The sequence below is a fragment of the Callithrix jacchus genome, chromosome 4, assembly GCF_049354715.1.
Source record: "Callithrix jacchus isolate 240 chromosome 4, calJac240_pri, whole genome shotgun sequence".
Classification (NCBI taxonomy): domain Eukaryota; kingdom Metazoa; phylum Chordata; class Mammalia; order Primates; family Cebidae; genus Callithrix; species Callithrix jacchus.
The window spans coordinates 159,863,359-159,878,606 of NC_133505.1; the positions used below are offsets into that span (position 1 = coordinate 159,863,359).

At 38.1% G+C, this 15,248-nt stretch overlaps 1 protein-coding gene across 3 annotated transcripts in view; it reads right to left on the reverse strand.

Moving 5' to 3' along the window:
- Positions 1-15,248, reverse strand: part of RGS17 (regulator of G protein signaling 17) — a 132,938-nt gene that overhangs the window by 17,914 nt on the left and 99,776 nt on the right. For all 3 annotated transcript variants that reach the window (XR_004742163.3, XM_035296994.3, XM_054254541.2), the window contains 2 exons: positions 4,900-4,989; positions 2,594-2,828 (listed from right to left, as the gene is read on the reverse strand). Coding sequence is in view for 2 of the 3 variants with exons in the window: in XM_035296994.3 (XP_035152885.1) it covers positions 2,594-2,828; positions 4,900-4,989 (325 nt within the window). In the remaining variant the exon portion in view is untranslated. The remainder of the gene's footprint in view (positions 1-2,593; positions 2,829-4,899; positions 4,990-15,248) is intronic.

A 15,248-nucleotide genomic window follows, 5' to 3' on the forward strand; every position in this document is an offset into this window, starting at 1 on the left:
GTTAATTACAAGTCAGCAAAAGGGTAACAATTTGAATTTCTCCTCTCTGTCTCTTCCTCTCTATGAGATTTTGAGGATATTAAAGAACGAGCAATGGCCAAAATATGGGTATTAGGCAACATAAAGGAGAGAATAAATATAGTTACAACACTAAATATTAGCATATGTAATTCTGAAAGGGTCATATTCTGGATCAGGAAATGAGATTTTAGTGACTTTTTGGTGAAAGTTGTGTTCAAAATAAAGAAAGTCGATGAAAATGGTAGGGTGCAGTGGCTCACATCTGTAATTCCAGCACTTTGGGAGGCCAAGGCAGGCAGGTCACTTGAGGTCAGGAGTTCGAGATCAGTCTGGCCTACACAGTGAAACCCTGTCACCACTAAAAATTTAAGAATTAACCAAGTGTGTTGGAGAGTGCCTGTAATGCCAGCTACTTGGGAGGCTGAGGCAGAAGAACTGCTTGAACCCAGGAGGTGGAGGTTGCAATGAACTGAAATGGTACCACTGCACTCCAGCCTGGGTGACACAGTGAGACACCATCTCAAAAAAAAAAAAAAAAAAATCAGATGGAAACAAATCTCTATTACTTTAGCAAAAAGAATGAAAACCCACTAGTTGATATTTAAATAATCACTATTGTAACTCTTAACATGGCTTAAAGAGAAAAAATTAAGTGTTTTACAAAGTGCCATCAATCAGTGACATCAGAAAATCAGGGCTGTGTGGATAATAAGAAAATGTTTCACATAAGAAACTAAACATTAACTAACAGAAACTGTAAACATAAGGGAATTACATGCACATAGTATTGACACTATTTTTTCTCCTAACACGGAAAAAGAATGGAACAGTCATCATTTTAAGATGATACAAATATAGCACAAAGGAATGGACTAAGTAATCTAGACAACTATCACTTTAAGATGTCACATCTTACATACTTTGGGGGCAGAAATGGGCTAGATAGTCTTTCCAAGGACTCTCATTTTGTATAATTATAGGCAAGAGAAGCACATAGTTGGGGACATTTGGATCATCTGGTTTATTTGCCATATGGAATAACTTTGAAATAATAAAAATTAGCATAAAATTATTATATTGATAAAATCTGAGTTGTTTAGATGCTAAAATTTAACTACATACTGAAGAATGTAGTTTTAGGATGCAGAATTATGCTGGTGTTAGAAATACAGTGTGACATCAGTAACAAGCATGTTGAGGCTACACATTTATTACTGATGTCACATTGTATTACATTTATTAAATTTTCCCCACCTTGTTTTGAAGAATACATTTTTCATGTTCATGCAGGAAATAAAGTAAATCAATCTTTTGTGCATCTAATTCTAGAAGCTTTCTCATTTTGTACAGACAGTACTCAGGCACTCTGGAATACCAATGGCACTTTAACCTAACTAATAAAAAAATCTAAATAATTTAGGTACTGTATATATTATTAGAAGTGAAATACCTTATGTAGCATTCCAAACTTAGAGATTAATAAAATAGACACTAATTCCTTTTATAGATCTCAAAGCAAGGAGTGTAAGGCCGCCTGTGACCATGCCAAGTATTGGAGGAGGCACATATGACCACAGCCCATAAATGTTCAGGTGTACAAGGGAGGGGTATGCCATTTAAATGCAAAGGTAAAAATCAGTCATTTAGGAGAAACAAAAAAGACAAAAAGAGGCTGGGATGGAAAAGAGAAGACATTCTAGGAACCTCTGTGTTCTCTAAGTGCTTTGAAGGCCTCTGGAGCTCCATCACTCAGAGCTCCAAGGGCCTGGTCACACTATTAACCACTCCTTCACCAAATGCTTTTAACTCTGTTAACTGGAACATTTCTCAATAACAAATTAAGTTTTTAAAAGTCAATGGAAAAGTGCTATTTGGTTGCTAGAATTATTGCTTATTGGTTAGGTACATTCTGGCAATGGGAAAGAAGCTTGCACTTTCAATAAGAGAAAATCTAGAATAAATAAAATAATTTCCATTTCCCACCTAAGAATATTAGTGGTCATCAAGGCTCAGTTTTCATTTCTGTAAAAATTCAATCATAAACATCAACAAACATCAGATTTTTTTGGAGTCCCTATGCTAGAGGTTTTCCAACTAGTACGTATGTGGAAAACTTGTTAAAAGTTCAGATTTCTGGGCCCTACTTCCATAAATTCAGACTTAGAAGTCCTGGTTAGGCCTTAAGAATTTGTTTTTTAAACAAATGCTCCAGGTGATTCTCATTCACATGATCTAGGGGTTATGCTTTGGGAAATACCACCCTAAAATAAATTCTCTCTTTCCATTTTCGTTTGTCACAGCAAATTGTGTTTAAGCAGGCTCGTTAGTGTTAGTTCTGAAAAGCAGGTGGACTACCACACAAGTGAGCTAGAGATAAACAGTCAAAGCATAGTGGGGAACCCTAGCCTTCAAACATGTGTCCAGGGAGAATCTCCCAATGGCAGCTGAATTCTCTACCCAGTAAGTTCTTCTACCCGCTCCACATCCCATGCCCTACCCAATCTGGACAGCCATCCCTTTAGAGTTAGCCTTGGTCCTAGAAAGCCCACCTCAATGTTTTCCAGGTTTTTACCTCTTTTGGTGATAGTATAGAAATGTAATCTTCATATATCATTCTAGCCTTTTCTTCGATTACTTTTTTGTTCTGCTCTTTCTTTAAGTCTTCACAGGCAAGCCAGAAAAGTAGATTCTCTTCGCTGTATTCTGTTCGGAGGAACTCTCTGAAAAGGTTTCTTCCTGCTGGGGCCTTCATCATCTTGTCAAAATTTTGGGACCAGGACAAGACTTCCTCCGCAGTGGGGTTTTGGCTGCAGAGACAGAATGGGACCATGATCAAAGGGAACTTTGGTGAATGCTAGACCAGATAAGGAGAGGGGTAGACAGACATTCTATATCAGGACCCGTGTGGTGGCTCATGTCTGTAATCCCAGCACTGTGGGAGGCCGAGGCGGGTGGATCCCAAGGTCAGGAGGTTGAGATCATCCTGGCCAATGTGGTGAGACCCCGTCTCTACTGAAAATACATAAATTAGCTGGGCATGGTGGCGCATGCCTGTACTCCCAGCTACTCGGGAGGCTGAGGCAGGAGAATCGCTTTAACCTGGGAGACAGAGGTTGCAGTGAGTCAAGATTGCACCACTGCATTCTAGCCTGGTGACAGAGGGAGACTCCCTCTCAAAAAAAAAGAAAAGAAAAAAAGATATTCTATCAATTTTCTGCCATCTAGTGGTCAGTATTTTGTCACTCAGTCCAGCCTGATCTGGCAAGATCTGCTAGGACTAGGTCAGTTATTTCTGGGTTTTGACAAAAATTCATGCAGGCATAAGAGGCGTGTAGGGAACCAAGCATTCAAATAGAAACAATATGCATGCAGTCGTCATACATTCCTAATGAAGCTGGGAAATATTCAACCTTTAACAATATGTTGCAAGTTGACAGTAATAGTCTGTAAGTGACTTAGGACAAACTGAATGTTTTTCTTTGCCTCTAATCAGGATTTCAGTTTTCCAGCCTTAAGATACAGGTTTTTTTTTTTTTTTCTCATCTTTGGTGGCCTTTTCATTTGTCACTTGGTTTAAAGTAACAATATGCTGTGTGTACTTGTCATATATTTTCCTAAACTTTAATAATTTTTCTGCTGGGCATAGTGGTTCATGCTTATAATCCCAATGCTTTGGAAGGCTGAGGTGGGAGGATCTCTTGAGGCCAGGAATTTGAAGCTAGCCTGGGAAATATAGCAAGACCCTGTCTCTGGAAAAAAGTTTAAAAATTAGTCGGGTGTGGTGGCATGTGCCTGTAGTCCCAGCTACTTGGGAGTTGAGGCAGGAGAATCACTTGAGCCAGGACCTTGAGGTTACAGTGAGCTATGATCATGCCACTGCACTCCTGGCTAGGCAACAAAGTGAGATCCTGTCTCTTAAAAAAAAAAATTTTTTTAAATGAAAAGTTATGTACAAATTGTTAGTCATGAATGGAGTTATCACAGTTGGAAGCAGAAGTCTTCTATAATGACATTGACATTGTGAATTTAAAACTATATACAGATTTTTTAATGACTACATGACTGCAGAAACCTCCACTAATTAATCCACTTGCTGATACGTTAAAGAAGTAGACCAGAGAAGCTTGGAGAGTCTTATGGTTAAAATGATTCTGATCTTCCTTTCCTATTCAATGATCTATTTAATAATTTTCCAACCTAAAAGACATTTAGCCAAAGAAGTACAAGTATTTACACACACATATATATATATAAAATATATATATTTTACCTTTTTGACTAGGTATTTCAAATAGATTGTTACTATTGCATAATGTATGCACTTCCTCAATTAATTTTTTTTTAATTTTAAAAAGCTTAACAATTACCATGAAACATCATTATTAAAACCTTCTCATAAAAAGCTGAAAAAGAAAGCACTTATAATTATATGACTGGTCTATTTGTATTCTGATTTTAGTCCATAGGTACCTCTCATTTGGGAGGAAACACCTGGGAGAGTCCCCTCTGGTGGAAATGGAACCAGGAGTTGGCTGGGTGCCCTTCCTCACTGACTTGGACGTTCCATGTTTTAAATTTTCAGAAATGAGAAGTAATGAATTAGGGTAATTTTTAAATACAGGATATGATAATCTTTATTTTTTTTAAAGAGAAAAGTAAATTTAGACCACGTTTTAGCCAATAACTTCACATTGCTTATAGAAAAATTGCTGAAAAGCAACTGCAATGACAAAATAAGATCTTCTAGATGGAATTTGCATTCACTTCCCAAAATCATTTTAAAGAGTACCATGAAGCAAGAGTTAATACTTAGGCATGCAGTAGATGTAAATGGTATATAAATATAAGAAACAATAGCTATGTGGTTCTCACACTCACCATTCTTCTAGGACTTGGATACTCTCCATTTTTGTAGTGTGTGTGGGTCTTCCCGCATTTTCCCCTCTTTCTTCATTCCTAACAGTGAGGCTGTAATGTAGCAGAACATTTAATTTTGTCAAGGAAAATTCATCAGTTGAAGAAAAGAATAAATGTTTCTGGAGAAACATTTCACAGGAGATCTTATATTCAACTATGAGAATATTTATAGTATAAAAAGAGCAATGCCATTTTAAAATGATGGGTAAGCCCCTGTCAACTAAAGGGAAGAGAATAATTTTTAAATATAATTATGAAGTAAATCAGACTCTCAAAAGTGTATATTGTTAAATATTCTGACTTCATCCTTACATAATCTGAATTATTTAGTATTTCTGAGATACATGATTAATGCTTTATTATTTGAAATAAATATAAATAATTACCTTACTCTTTAAACAAAAAGTCATTTTGATTTTTGGTTAATTGTATTCATAGTCTGTTTTCCATTATTTTCCCCCATTGAGAGCTAAGATAAAATGTGTCAGAATCTAATACAGATTTTGCTAAATTTACATCTTCCTTCCCTGCAGACCAAGTTATTGTTACCAATAATATCATTCCTTCAATTGCTAAAACCAAGCTGGATTTATACTTGGCTTTGTTTTTGCCCTTTCACCTTAGTAAATCAATCTCCGATATCTTGAAAGGGACAGACCAGTAACTGAGCGTTTGTAGCACGTGAGCATTGGGTGGGAGGGATCTGTGTCTATGCGGCATAGGTTTGGGAATTCTACAGCATCATAGAGGACAGAGGATAATGCTGAAGGTTTTAGTAACTCAGAACAAGAATAATTATAAAAATTGTCCAATTCAGATAAATGGTGGCTGAGCAATGCTTTACAGTGAAACACCCACAATTTTAGGCACAGACTAGACATAACAAGGAAGGTTATGGGAGATACTAACAAGTAGGGTATGGAGGGTAACTCAGTGGGTTGAGAAAATTTGAGCTCCCGAATTAGCTAACTGATCTCTCTGTCGAGAAGCCAGAGAGCTTCACGAGCTTGGCAGAGAGCACAAGAAGTTCAGATAACATCTCTTATTTGTTCCTGCTTTCACTTATTTACTCAAAATAAGAGGCAATGGAAATGATTTTCTAATGCCATTATGTGACAGGCACCATTCTTTTACCATTAAGATTATTATCCCCATTTTACAGATAAGCAAAGTGAGGTGCAGACCCATCTGAGAGGTTGGCCCAAAACTGAACACTACATAGGTGGTACAGTTGGAATTGGGAGCCTACTCTGCTCAACAGCCCTGTATTTCTGAGTGCCTACTATGAACCAGGGCTGCTGATAGGCACTGAGGTCACAGACCACTTATGTGAATGCAGAGAAAGGTCACTAAACATGGTTGGTGTGGAAAGAAAGTGTTCAGGAAGAGGTGCCCAACAAACAATTGTTCTCAATCTGGAAAGTCTGATAAGAGAAACCAAGACAATCTCCCTAATTCATGTTTTCATTCTCAACTCCAAGCGTGAGGATGGAGCAAAGGGAATAATTTCAGGAGGAGGAGCCTGACAAGTGGGCCAATCAACAACAGAAAGTGAGGCTAGATAGGAAAACTGACCTGAGAGAGCAGAGTCACTGGAAAAAAAGAGAACCCAATAGGAATTGAAAAGGATTCTCTAGTCAGGAAAAGGACACTCCATAGAAAACATAGGCTTTCATAGTGAAATATATTGAATTTGCCTGTACCCATTTCTAGGGACAGGGGCAGGTTTATTGGTGTAGAACCGAGGAGGGAAATGTAGTGTAGCCCAAAGGATTCTGGGGAACAGAAATTAAGAGTGGATGGTTCTTCTGACCCCGCTGCTCATTGACTAGACCCCTGCGGGAGGCAGCAGTCCATGGTTAGAGACAGCAAAGCCTTCAGTGTAGTGTACTTGTGGGGAGGAATTCAGAAAGAGCACATAATTTTTTAGGTATTTGTGTGTGAATGCTGTGAATGTGTCTGTGGCTTGTGATAGCCTAGGAAACCTCAGTCCTCCATGCCACTAGACAAATAGGTCAGATAAGTGTTTTAAAGGAGATTCACTAAGAAGTAAGAAACAGTTCTTCTCTAGAGTTCAATGTATTTCCAATAATGATGGGAAAAGTGGATGGGGGGGTACACTACCGACAACATTCTGTAAAACTTCCTGTACATATAAAATGTACAATTTTTAAGTAAATTCTATTCAACTCTTTTTAAAATAGGAAATTGCTACTCATTCTGCCAATATTCATTAAGCTTATATGTATGTGTGCAAACATATATTAAGGCACTATAGCACGACTAGCAAAAGAGCTCTCATTCCCTGCTTAAATAATAAACTCATTGAGTTTATTTTTATTACATTTCCACACAGTGTCCCACAGAAGGTAGTACATAAGATGTACATATACTTCATTTCATTAAACATCTTTGAGAAATTTGTTCTCTGTTGTGCCTTTGCTGTAGAGTGACAAATCTGGAGCCCACAGGCATGACTGACGAATTTCTGAACATGAATTCTGGCTCTTCTATCTGTTTCTGTGATATTTACAAACATCCCAAATGCTACCATATTAGAGCAATCATTATAAAATACTGGTTGAGTTTACATCTTTATTTTCTACAGATGGTAAAATATGAACACATATTGGGACTAAAACTACTTATAACAGACATTCAGTAAATGCTTAACTATTCAGTTTGTGCAACTCTTGATCTAATATTGGACACAATCTTGCCCTGTAGAAAGAGAAATTGAACTTTGGCAACAGACAAGTTGTCCTTTTTATTAACTTCCCTTTATTACTGGTCGCAAAAAATGAATTTCAAGATTTCAGTTATCAGGAACTGCTAAAAATATCATTTTAAGTTAAAGAGAAATGGAGAAAATAGATAAGGGATTGATACTTAGCTGTTTGCCTGTCTTGATATTGATGAATGGCTGTCCTACTTGGTCCTGCTCCAAGTAGTACAGTTTTTTTAAGGTAATAATTTACTGGAAATATTTGCTCTAGATCAGCTTACATATGTTATATGTGTTTGAGGAAAGCCCTGAAAGGAAAATACCAGATCAACAGTTTTGAGGGGTCCCACAGAGATACCCTGTTTTTAAGCCCGTATCTCTCCAAGAATAGACTCTGACTTTTATGTATGCAACATTTAAAACGAACATTTCTACGTTTTAAGCAATAAAAGCCATAAAGAGAACTAAATGCATACACAATGTTCACTGTGGGAGTCTTGATCAAAGCTTAAATACTTTATGGAAGAAAAGTGCTGATATCCTAGGCTAAATATACTAAAATAAGCATTTAAAATCCCATTAGAGATTTTTCTAGAATAGTGACTTTGAAAAGTGAGGAAAAACACTTGGTACATTTCAGAAATTAAGAAAATGTGCCCCCTCGCTCTGTGGGTAGATTGTGTGTTTATAGGGGAGTGTGGATGTTGGGGTGAGAAAAAAACACTACTTGCTGCCAGTTACAGAGTTTACCTATTGATCTGTCACCATAGATACATGCAGGGTCTATTTTGGAAGAGAGTCTTCTGTTGTAAGGAAAACAATTGGTTCTTAAGAAAAACTGTTAAAATGGTTGCAAAGAAGATGAAAACTTATCAGTAACCATGGTAACTTTGGGATAGAGGCTAGTCACAAAACCACATATATTTACAGAAAAATTAAACTGAAGAATCAATAAGATGCCTCACTTTAATACAGTGTGACATCAAGGCTCCAAGAGAGAACTACTGTCACTGGTGAAAGCAGTCTATTCAGTATTGAAATATTCTCACATTGTGATATCAATCTTTTCTTTTCATTTAACAGCTTCTACCTCAAAGTTCCTGGTGCTAAAATGAAATCAACATCCCTCAGGCTCTGAAAATGAATTGGTAGATTATTCTTTAAATATTTCATTTTCAGCATTTTCAAGATATCACAGTAAATCCCACAGCTTTTTTTTCAGGAGTTAGCAATAATTTACTAATGTGCATGAAACATTGGTTCATGTAACGTTGCCTGGGTTGGACATACAACATGAATGAGACAAAGGCTCTGCTACTGAGGAGCTCAGACGGGTAAATAAACATCACATGGCATTGTGGTAAGAACTCAAATAGAGTTGTGCTTATGGGGTTTCTTAGACACCCTTGATGGTACCCGTGCTTTTGATTAAGAGAATTGGGAAAAGCTTCACAGAAGCATTTCAACCCATTGATTAAATTGGGTTGAAAATGAGCAGTTGTTTGCCAGATGGAGACCTGGACAAAGGGGATCTCAATCAGAGCGGGGATAAAATCGTGTAGGGACACAATATAAAAGTAGAACACAATGAACATATCAGGTGTTGCAGAACAGTACCAGGAGATTAAAATAGGCAGCAAAGTATGTGTTATCCAAGAAAACAATGAGGTGGACTCCAAATGTAGAGGCAGAAGGTCATGTTTGTTTTCTCACCCCACTATCCACACTCCCCTGTAAACAAACAGACAATCTACCCACATAACGAGGGGGTGGAACATTTGCCACCCCTTAATTTCTTTAAGGTTTGGAAAAATAAACCTTCTAGTACAAACCAGTGCATTGAGTCTGAATGCTTTCTCTAAGGCATCATCCCACAAACCATCCTTTAGGATGGTTTAAGCTTTCCATGCTTTGTTTTCACCATTCATAATGGGGATAATGGCAATGATCTACTTCACAAAGATGTAAAACAAAAAATAAAAAGCTGGTGACAAAAAGGCACATTATTACAAATGCCTAGTTGAATGGAAGGGCAAGTTGGTGGCATTTTAAAATGTAATTCTAAGTTTACCAAAGAGCTTTTTATTTCCACCTGAGTAAATAGAGACTTTCCCTTTGCCATTATTACAAAACACTTCCTCATACATTACCTTGTCACTTCCTCCTTACAACAGTCCTTGAAGGTAAGCAGGGGAGTTGTGATTAATCATTCTTGTTTGATTTATCAGGAAACAGTCATCGGGGCTGACTTACACAATACCCACAACTCGAATTGATCAGAACTAGGATTGGAATTCCCATCTTCTGACTTCCAGTCTCAGACTCATTTTCACTCTGCAATGCCATTTCTCTTTACATAAAATAGTTAATTGTGGTATTGCAATTGTTTACACAAATGTTTTTTCTTTAAGGTTTGAAAAAATAAACTTCCTAGTACAAATCATTGCACTGAGTCTGAATGCCCTCTCTAAGGCATCATCCCACAGCTATCACTCAAAGGAGCTGCTGCCCAGAGGCCTGAGTTTGCAGTAGAATCTGTGGAAGAGTAACTTCTCAATTCCCTGGAATCTGAGATGAACAAAAATGAGCTGTTATAGAAGGTTTTGACAGCAAAGTGTTAAACAGGAGGGCCAAAAGTAACACCACTAATGACTGCAGACAGGCATGTTGCTATGGCTGTAGCATATTACAGGTAATACCAGTCCTGGGTATTACCACTTTCTTCCATTAGCAAAGATAACTTGGGGAGAGGGCAACAGGGAAAGGAGAATGGAATTGATGTACTGCTTACAAAAGACTACCCACCCCTCAAAAAACCAAAATCCCAAACCAGAAAGACACCAGAAGATGGGCTGGTAGCCACATAACATACAAACTTTCAGGCACATAGAAACTCAAGGTTAAACCTATGACTTGAACGTCACCTCTTTCATTTCTACGTTTTTATAGTACGTATGGTTTTGAGTGGGGTGTGTGGGGATGGGAACAGTGGTTAGAACTTTGTGCCTAAAAATGTTATGAAACACTTGCCTAAAAATACCTCGGGTTGCCCCTCTAAAGACTCACTCCACATTTTGTAATCATGTACCATGTGTCATAAATCAAGTATTTAATTTGGCTTAAGCTTTTGTTTCATAAACTTAAACTCAAGTAAAATGATTAGCTATTAAATATCTGTCCACTAGATGGCTGTGTTACCTTTATAAATACAACATTTTAACCAACTCAAAAAAAGGAAAAATTGAAAAAAATTTCTGTGGGTAAATATCCTTATTTGAGCGGCGGCGGGGGGAGCTATTCACTCACCTATTCACTCAAGGAGTTTTGAAAATTATACCTTTCTAAAGAATCTAAAAGGCGTCATTCAGTTTTTCTGTGAGTGTAATAAACTCAAAGAGGCTTAATCTTGGGAGGTTTGCATAACTGCAACTATTTTTCCTTTTTGGTATTTACAAAATATTCTGAATAGACCCTGGCCCAAAATCATTTGATTTAGGAATACTTTAGTCTTAAAAAACAGCAGGCATAATTTTATTCACATTGTCCTTATCCTTTCTGATAAGAAGTCATTTTGCATTCTGCTGTCTCATGCTGGGATAATATGGAACTTAGGTCGTCCCTTCTTAGAACAAATAAATTAGAAAAGGGTTTAACTATTAATAGGTAGGAAATGTTTCTGATTTAAAGAATTTTAAGAGAGCCATCCCGAGAATTGATTCTCCACACTATTTCAATTCCAGTTTGGGTGGTATGGAAACATTCCTTTCTTCTTTTGACCCATGGAAAAGGAAAGACACATTTCTTCATTCTTTGATTCCCTCCGTCTCTCAGTTGCAATTTCTTTCTATATATGCATCCATTCAAAAAGACAGGTATCAAAAATTGCTTCTTTTTATCTATATCAAATTCTCATTTGAAATCCCAAGCCCTGCATTTTCAGTTCATGGACACATTGATTTGATTTGGAATGCCAATTTCATTTAACAAGTAATTACATGGTGAAAATAAAAATCTACTCTGTATGTTTATGTTCAGTTAGATAAGCAATGCTTATTTGGCATAAATAGGGTTTCTTTATTTTTCCTTAAAGTTAAGAGAACAAGTCTGAATACAAAGATATACTTTATATAATACATGCCAGGCCAGGTGTGGTGGCTCACACCTGTAATCCCACCACTTGGGAGGCTAAGGCAGGCAGATGGCCTGAGCCCAGGAGTTTGAGACCACCTTGGACAACATGGCAAAACCCCACCTCTACCAAAATACAAAAAATTAGCCAGGCATGGTAGCACACGCCTGTAGCCCCAGCTACTCAGGAGGCTGAGGCATGAGAATCGCTTGAGCCCCACAGGTGTAGGTTGCAGTGAGCCAAGATGGCGCCACTGCACTCCAGCTTGGGCTACAGAGTGAGACTGTCTCAAAAAAACAAAAAAAAACCATGCCGATTATCAGAATCTTCTATACCTGGTTTCTCACACTGATTAAAATCCTATTTTAAGCTATTCCTTCAACGCACTGTAATTTTCCCTATAATTCATAATTAAGTTAGTTGATGCCTTAGTGGGAAAGCAAATATCTTAGATGTGAAAAGTCCTAATGGACTTCTATTTAGTTAGGAGAAATAACAGTGTTACTATTATTAAAATGGCATGAGATCATCTGTGTCAAGTGCATTAGTTCAGCTGGAGCTCAAGCTTCTGACTTTAGAAGCCTGAGTCTCTATCATAAAAAAAGGAGAATGAAAAAGTTTAAACCCTAGCAGCGAATATTCAGAAATATATCTGATAGCTGGCAGGGTTGATCATTCATCCACCCATTCATCCCTTCCCTTGCATTTTTCAGCGTGTGTGTGTGTGTGTGTGTGTGTGTGTGTCTGAATTTGAACGGGATGAATGTGCGGGGCTTCCTTGGGAACTGACACGATGAAAGGCAACAAACTCTATGTGTAGAGAAACTAAACCCTGCTATATGAAAGTTACAACATTCTGGGAGTCCTGCGGCTATGCAGTGCATGATCCAGGGCTGCTCTGACTTATACCTGTCCTGACTAATGTGAGAGTTGGGGAGAAAGGGCAAAGTGATACAGACTGCAGAAACAGCATCTACTACCTTAACGGACAACATGCAAACAGAACACTGCCAAGCCTGCAATAGCAGGCTTCCTCTGGGCCTGAGACTTGTAAAGGGACAGAAATAATACCTATCATAAAGGATTATGCAGGGACTTGTGCACATTAGTAATCACATTTTACTGTGGAAGAAACTGAGGCTCAGAGGGAGTAAGTAACTTGCCAAAGGTTTCATAGTTACATGTGATGAAACTGGAATGTACTCAGGTCTGTCTAATTCCAGTGCCATTGTTCTGTCCTTATCCCATATAGCCTCTTGAAAGTCGGCTTTCCATGAGGAATACATTCCATTAGAATTTGTGTGTAACTGTCAAATATTGGGCAAGACTACCTCTAGAACAAAACACATGAAGTTACTCTTCCATATGGAATTGGCGGCTAAAATCTATATTGCTTTAGCTGGGCATGGTGGCTCACACCTGTAATCCCAGCACTGGGAGGCCAAGGCGGGTGGATCACTTGAGGTCAGGAGTTTGAGACTAGCCTGGCCAACATGGTGAAACCCTGTCTCCACTAAAAATACAAAAAACAAAACAAAACAAAACAAAAATTAGCCAGGCATGGTGGCACGTGCCTGTAGTCCCAGCTTCTTGGGAGGCTGAGATAAGAGAATCAATGAGCATGGGAGACAGAAGTTGCAGTGAGCCAAGATCATGCCACTGCACTCCAGCCTGGTTGATAGAGCAAGACTTTGTCTCAAAAAAAAAAAAAAAAAGTATATTGCTTTGACAAAAATTTGTGTTTCACTTAGGAATAGATGCTCCCATGCAAAAAGATGTACATTAATACATAATATATTAATATCTGAAATAGATATGGATTTTATAGCATTGGAAATTATAGATTTTTAACAGTCCAGCAGAATTATTATAAAATCAATTTCATTTTCACAGAAAGTGAATTTGATTGTCTTATCCGACAAAAAGAGAACAAGTAATTCTTGAATGATGTCCTAAAATAGCAGGCAGATTGTAATAGGTCTACCACACCTAGACCAGGAAAGACAGTAGGGTAAGTCCAAAAGAAATAATGAAGAATTTTAATGAGGGAAGCAAAAATAGGGTTAATACTTATTTTAATCAGATGTAACACAACTATGAAATTTTATGGGAAAGGGTGGCCAAGAAGTCAACCTCATTTTTGCATCAATTTTATTGATTGGAATTTGCTGGAGGAAGTTCTTAAATATTGTCTAGATGGCTAATAAAGTTGACCTGGATTTGGAACCGTTGAACTTCAAATTGCCTTGGAAAAGGAATAATTTGCTTTGAATGAGTCAGGAAGGAAACTCCCACTTCCCTCAAACCAAACCTTCACCCAGAAGGAGCATGGTGTCTTAGACTCATTTTCTCTGTCAGTAGCTGTTCTTTCTCCAAGTTCTTCCTTGTTGTATGTCTTACACAGAAGTTTGGTTCTTTCAAAGTTCACTGAGAAGCCCCCTGGTTAGCCAAATCACAAGATGTTTTATGATTCTTACTGCATTGAACTTCTTTGGTGTATTCGCAAATTCAAATTTCCTTTTGTGAAACTCTAAACTCTCTTGGCTTCTATAAGAGTCCCTTGCTACGTTGGATTTTTCTGAGACAGGGTCTCATTCAGGCTGGAGGGCAGTGGTGCGATCATGGCTCACTGCAGCTTAACTCTTGGGCTAGAGTCATCCTCCTACCTCAGTGTCCCCAGTAGCTGGGACTACAGGAGTGTACTACCACACTCAGCTAGTTTTTGAAATTTTTTGTAGAGATGGGGGTCTCACTATGTTGCCTAGGCTGGTCTCAAACTCCTGGGTTCAAGTTGTCCTCCTGCCTTAGCCTCCCAAAGCACTAGGATTACAGTTGTGGGTCACTGTATCCGGCCCCTTTGCTGTGTTTTGCATGTCATTTCTCACCTCGCCTCTTCTCCACGTTCTGTGTTTGCAACTCTCCCACTCCTCCATTGTTCTTTAAATGTAGTGTGTCCTTTCTATTTGTAGCTCCCTGCTTGTCACCCTGGAATACTTGCCAGGGCTCAGCATTCTCATCTCTTGCAACTGATGAGTCCCAGATTGTCATATTTTATCCAGGCTTGCCTTGCAAGCTTCAAATTCATTTCTACAACTAACTTCTAGGCACCTCAATCAGAGCAAGTTGAGCTTGTCTTCTCCTCCTTGGCCTAAATGACTTCCTATTGCAGTAACCTCTCATTTGATGGGATCACCAGCAACCCAGCCACTCACTCAAGCAATATGGAGTCATCCTTCTCTTTCTCACATATCACTAATTCTTGGCAGTGTATCCTCATTTTTTTGTGAATATTAACTTCTCTTCATCCCTTTTATTATCTCTTTATGTTGGACCCCACCATCTCTCATGAAGGCTATTATAAAAGTCTCTTAGCATCCTCCCTAACTTTTGTATTTTCCTTCCAAACATTTTCCATTCCCTCAGGAGAATACTTAAAACATAAAATGGACATTGTCC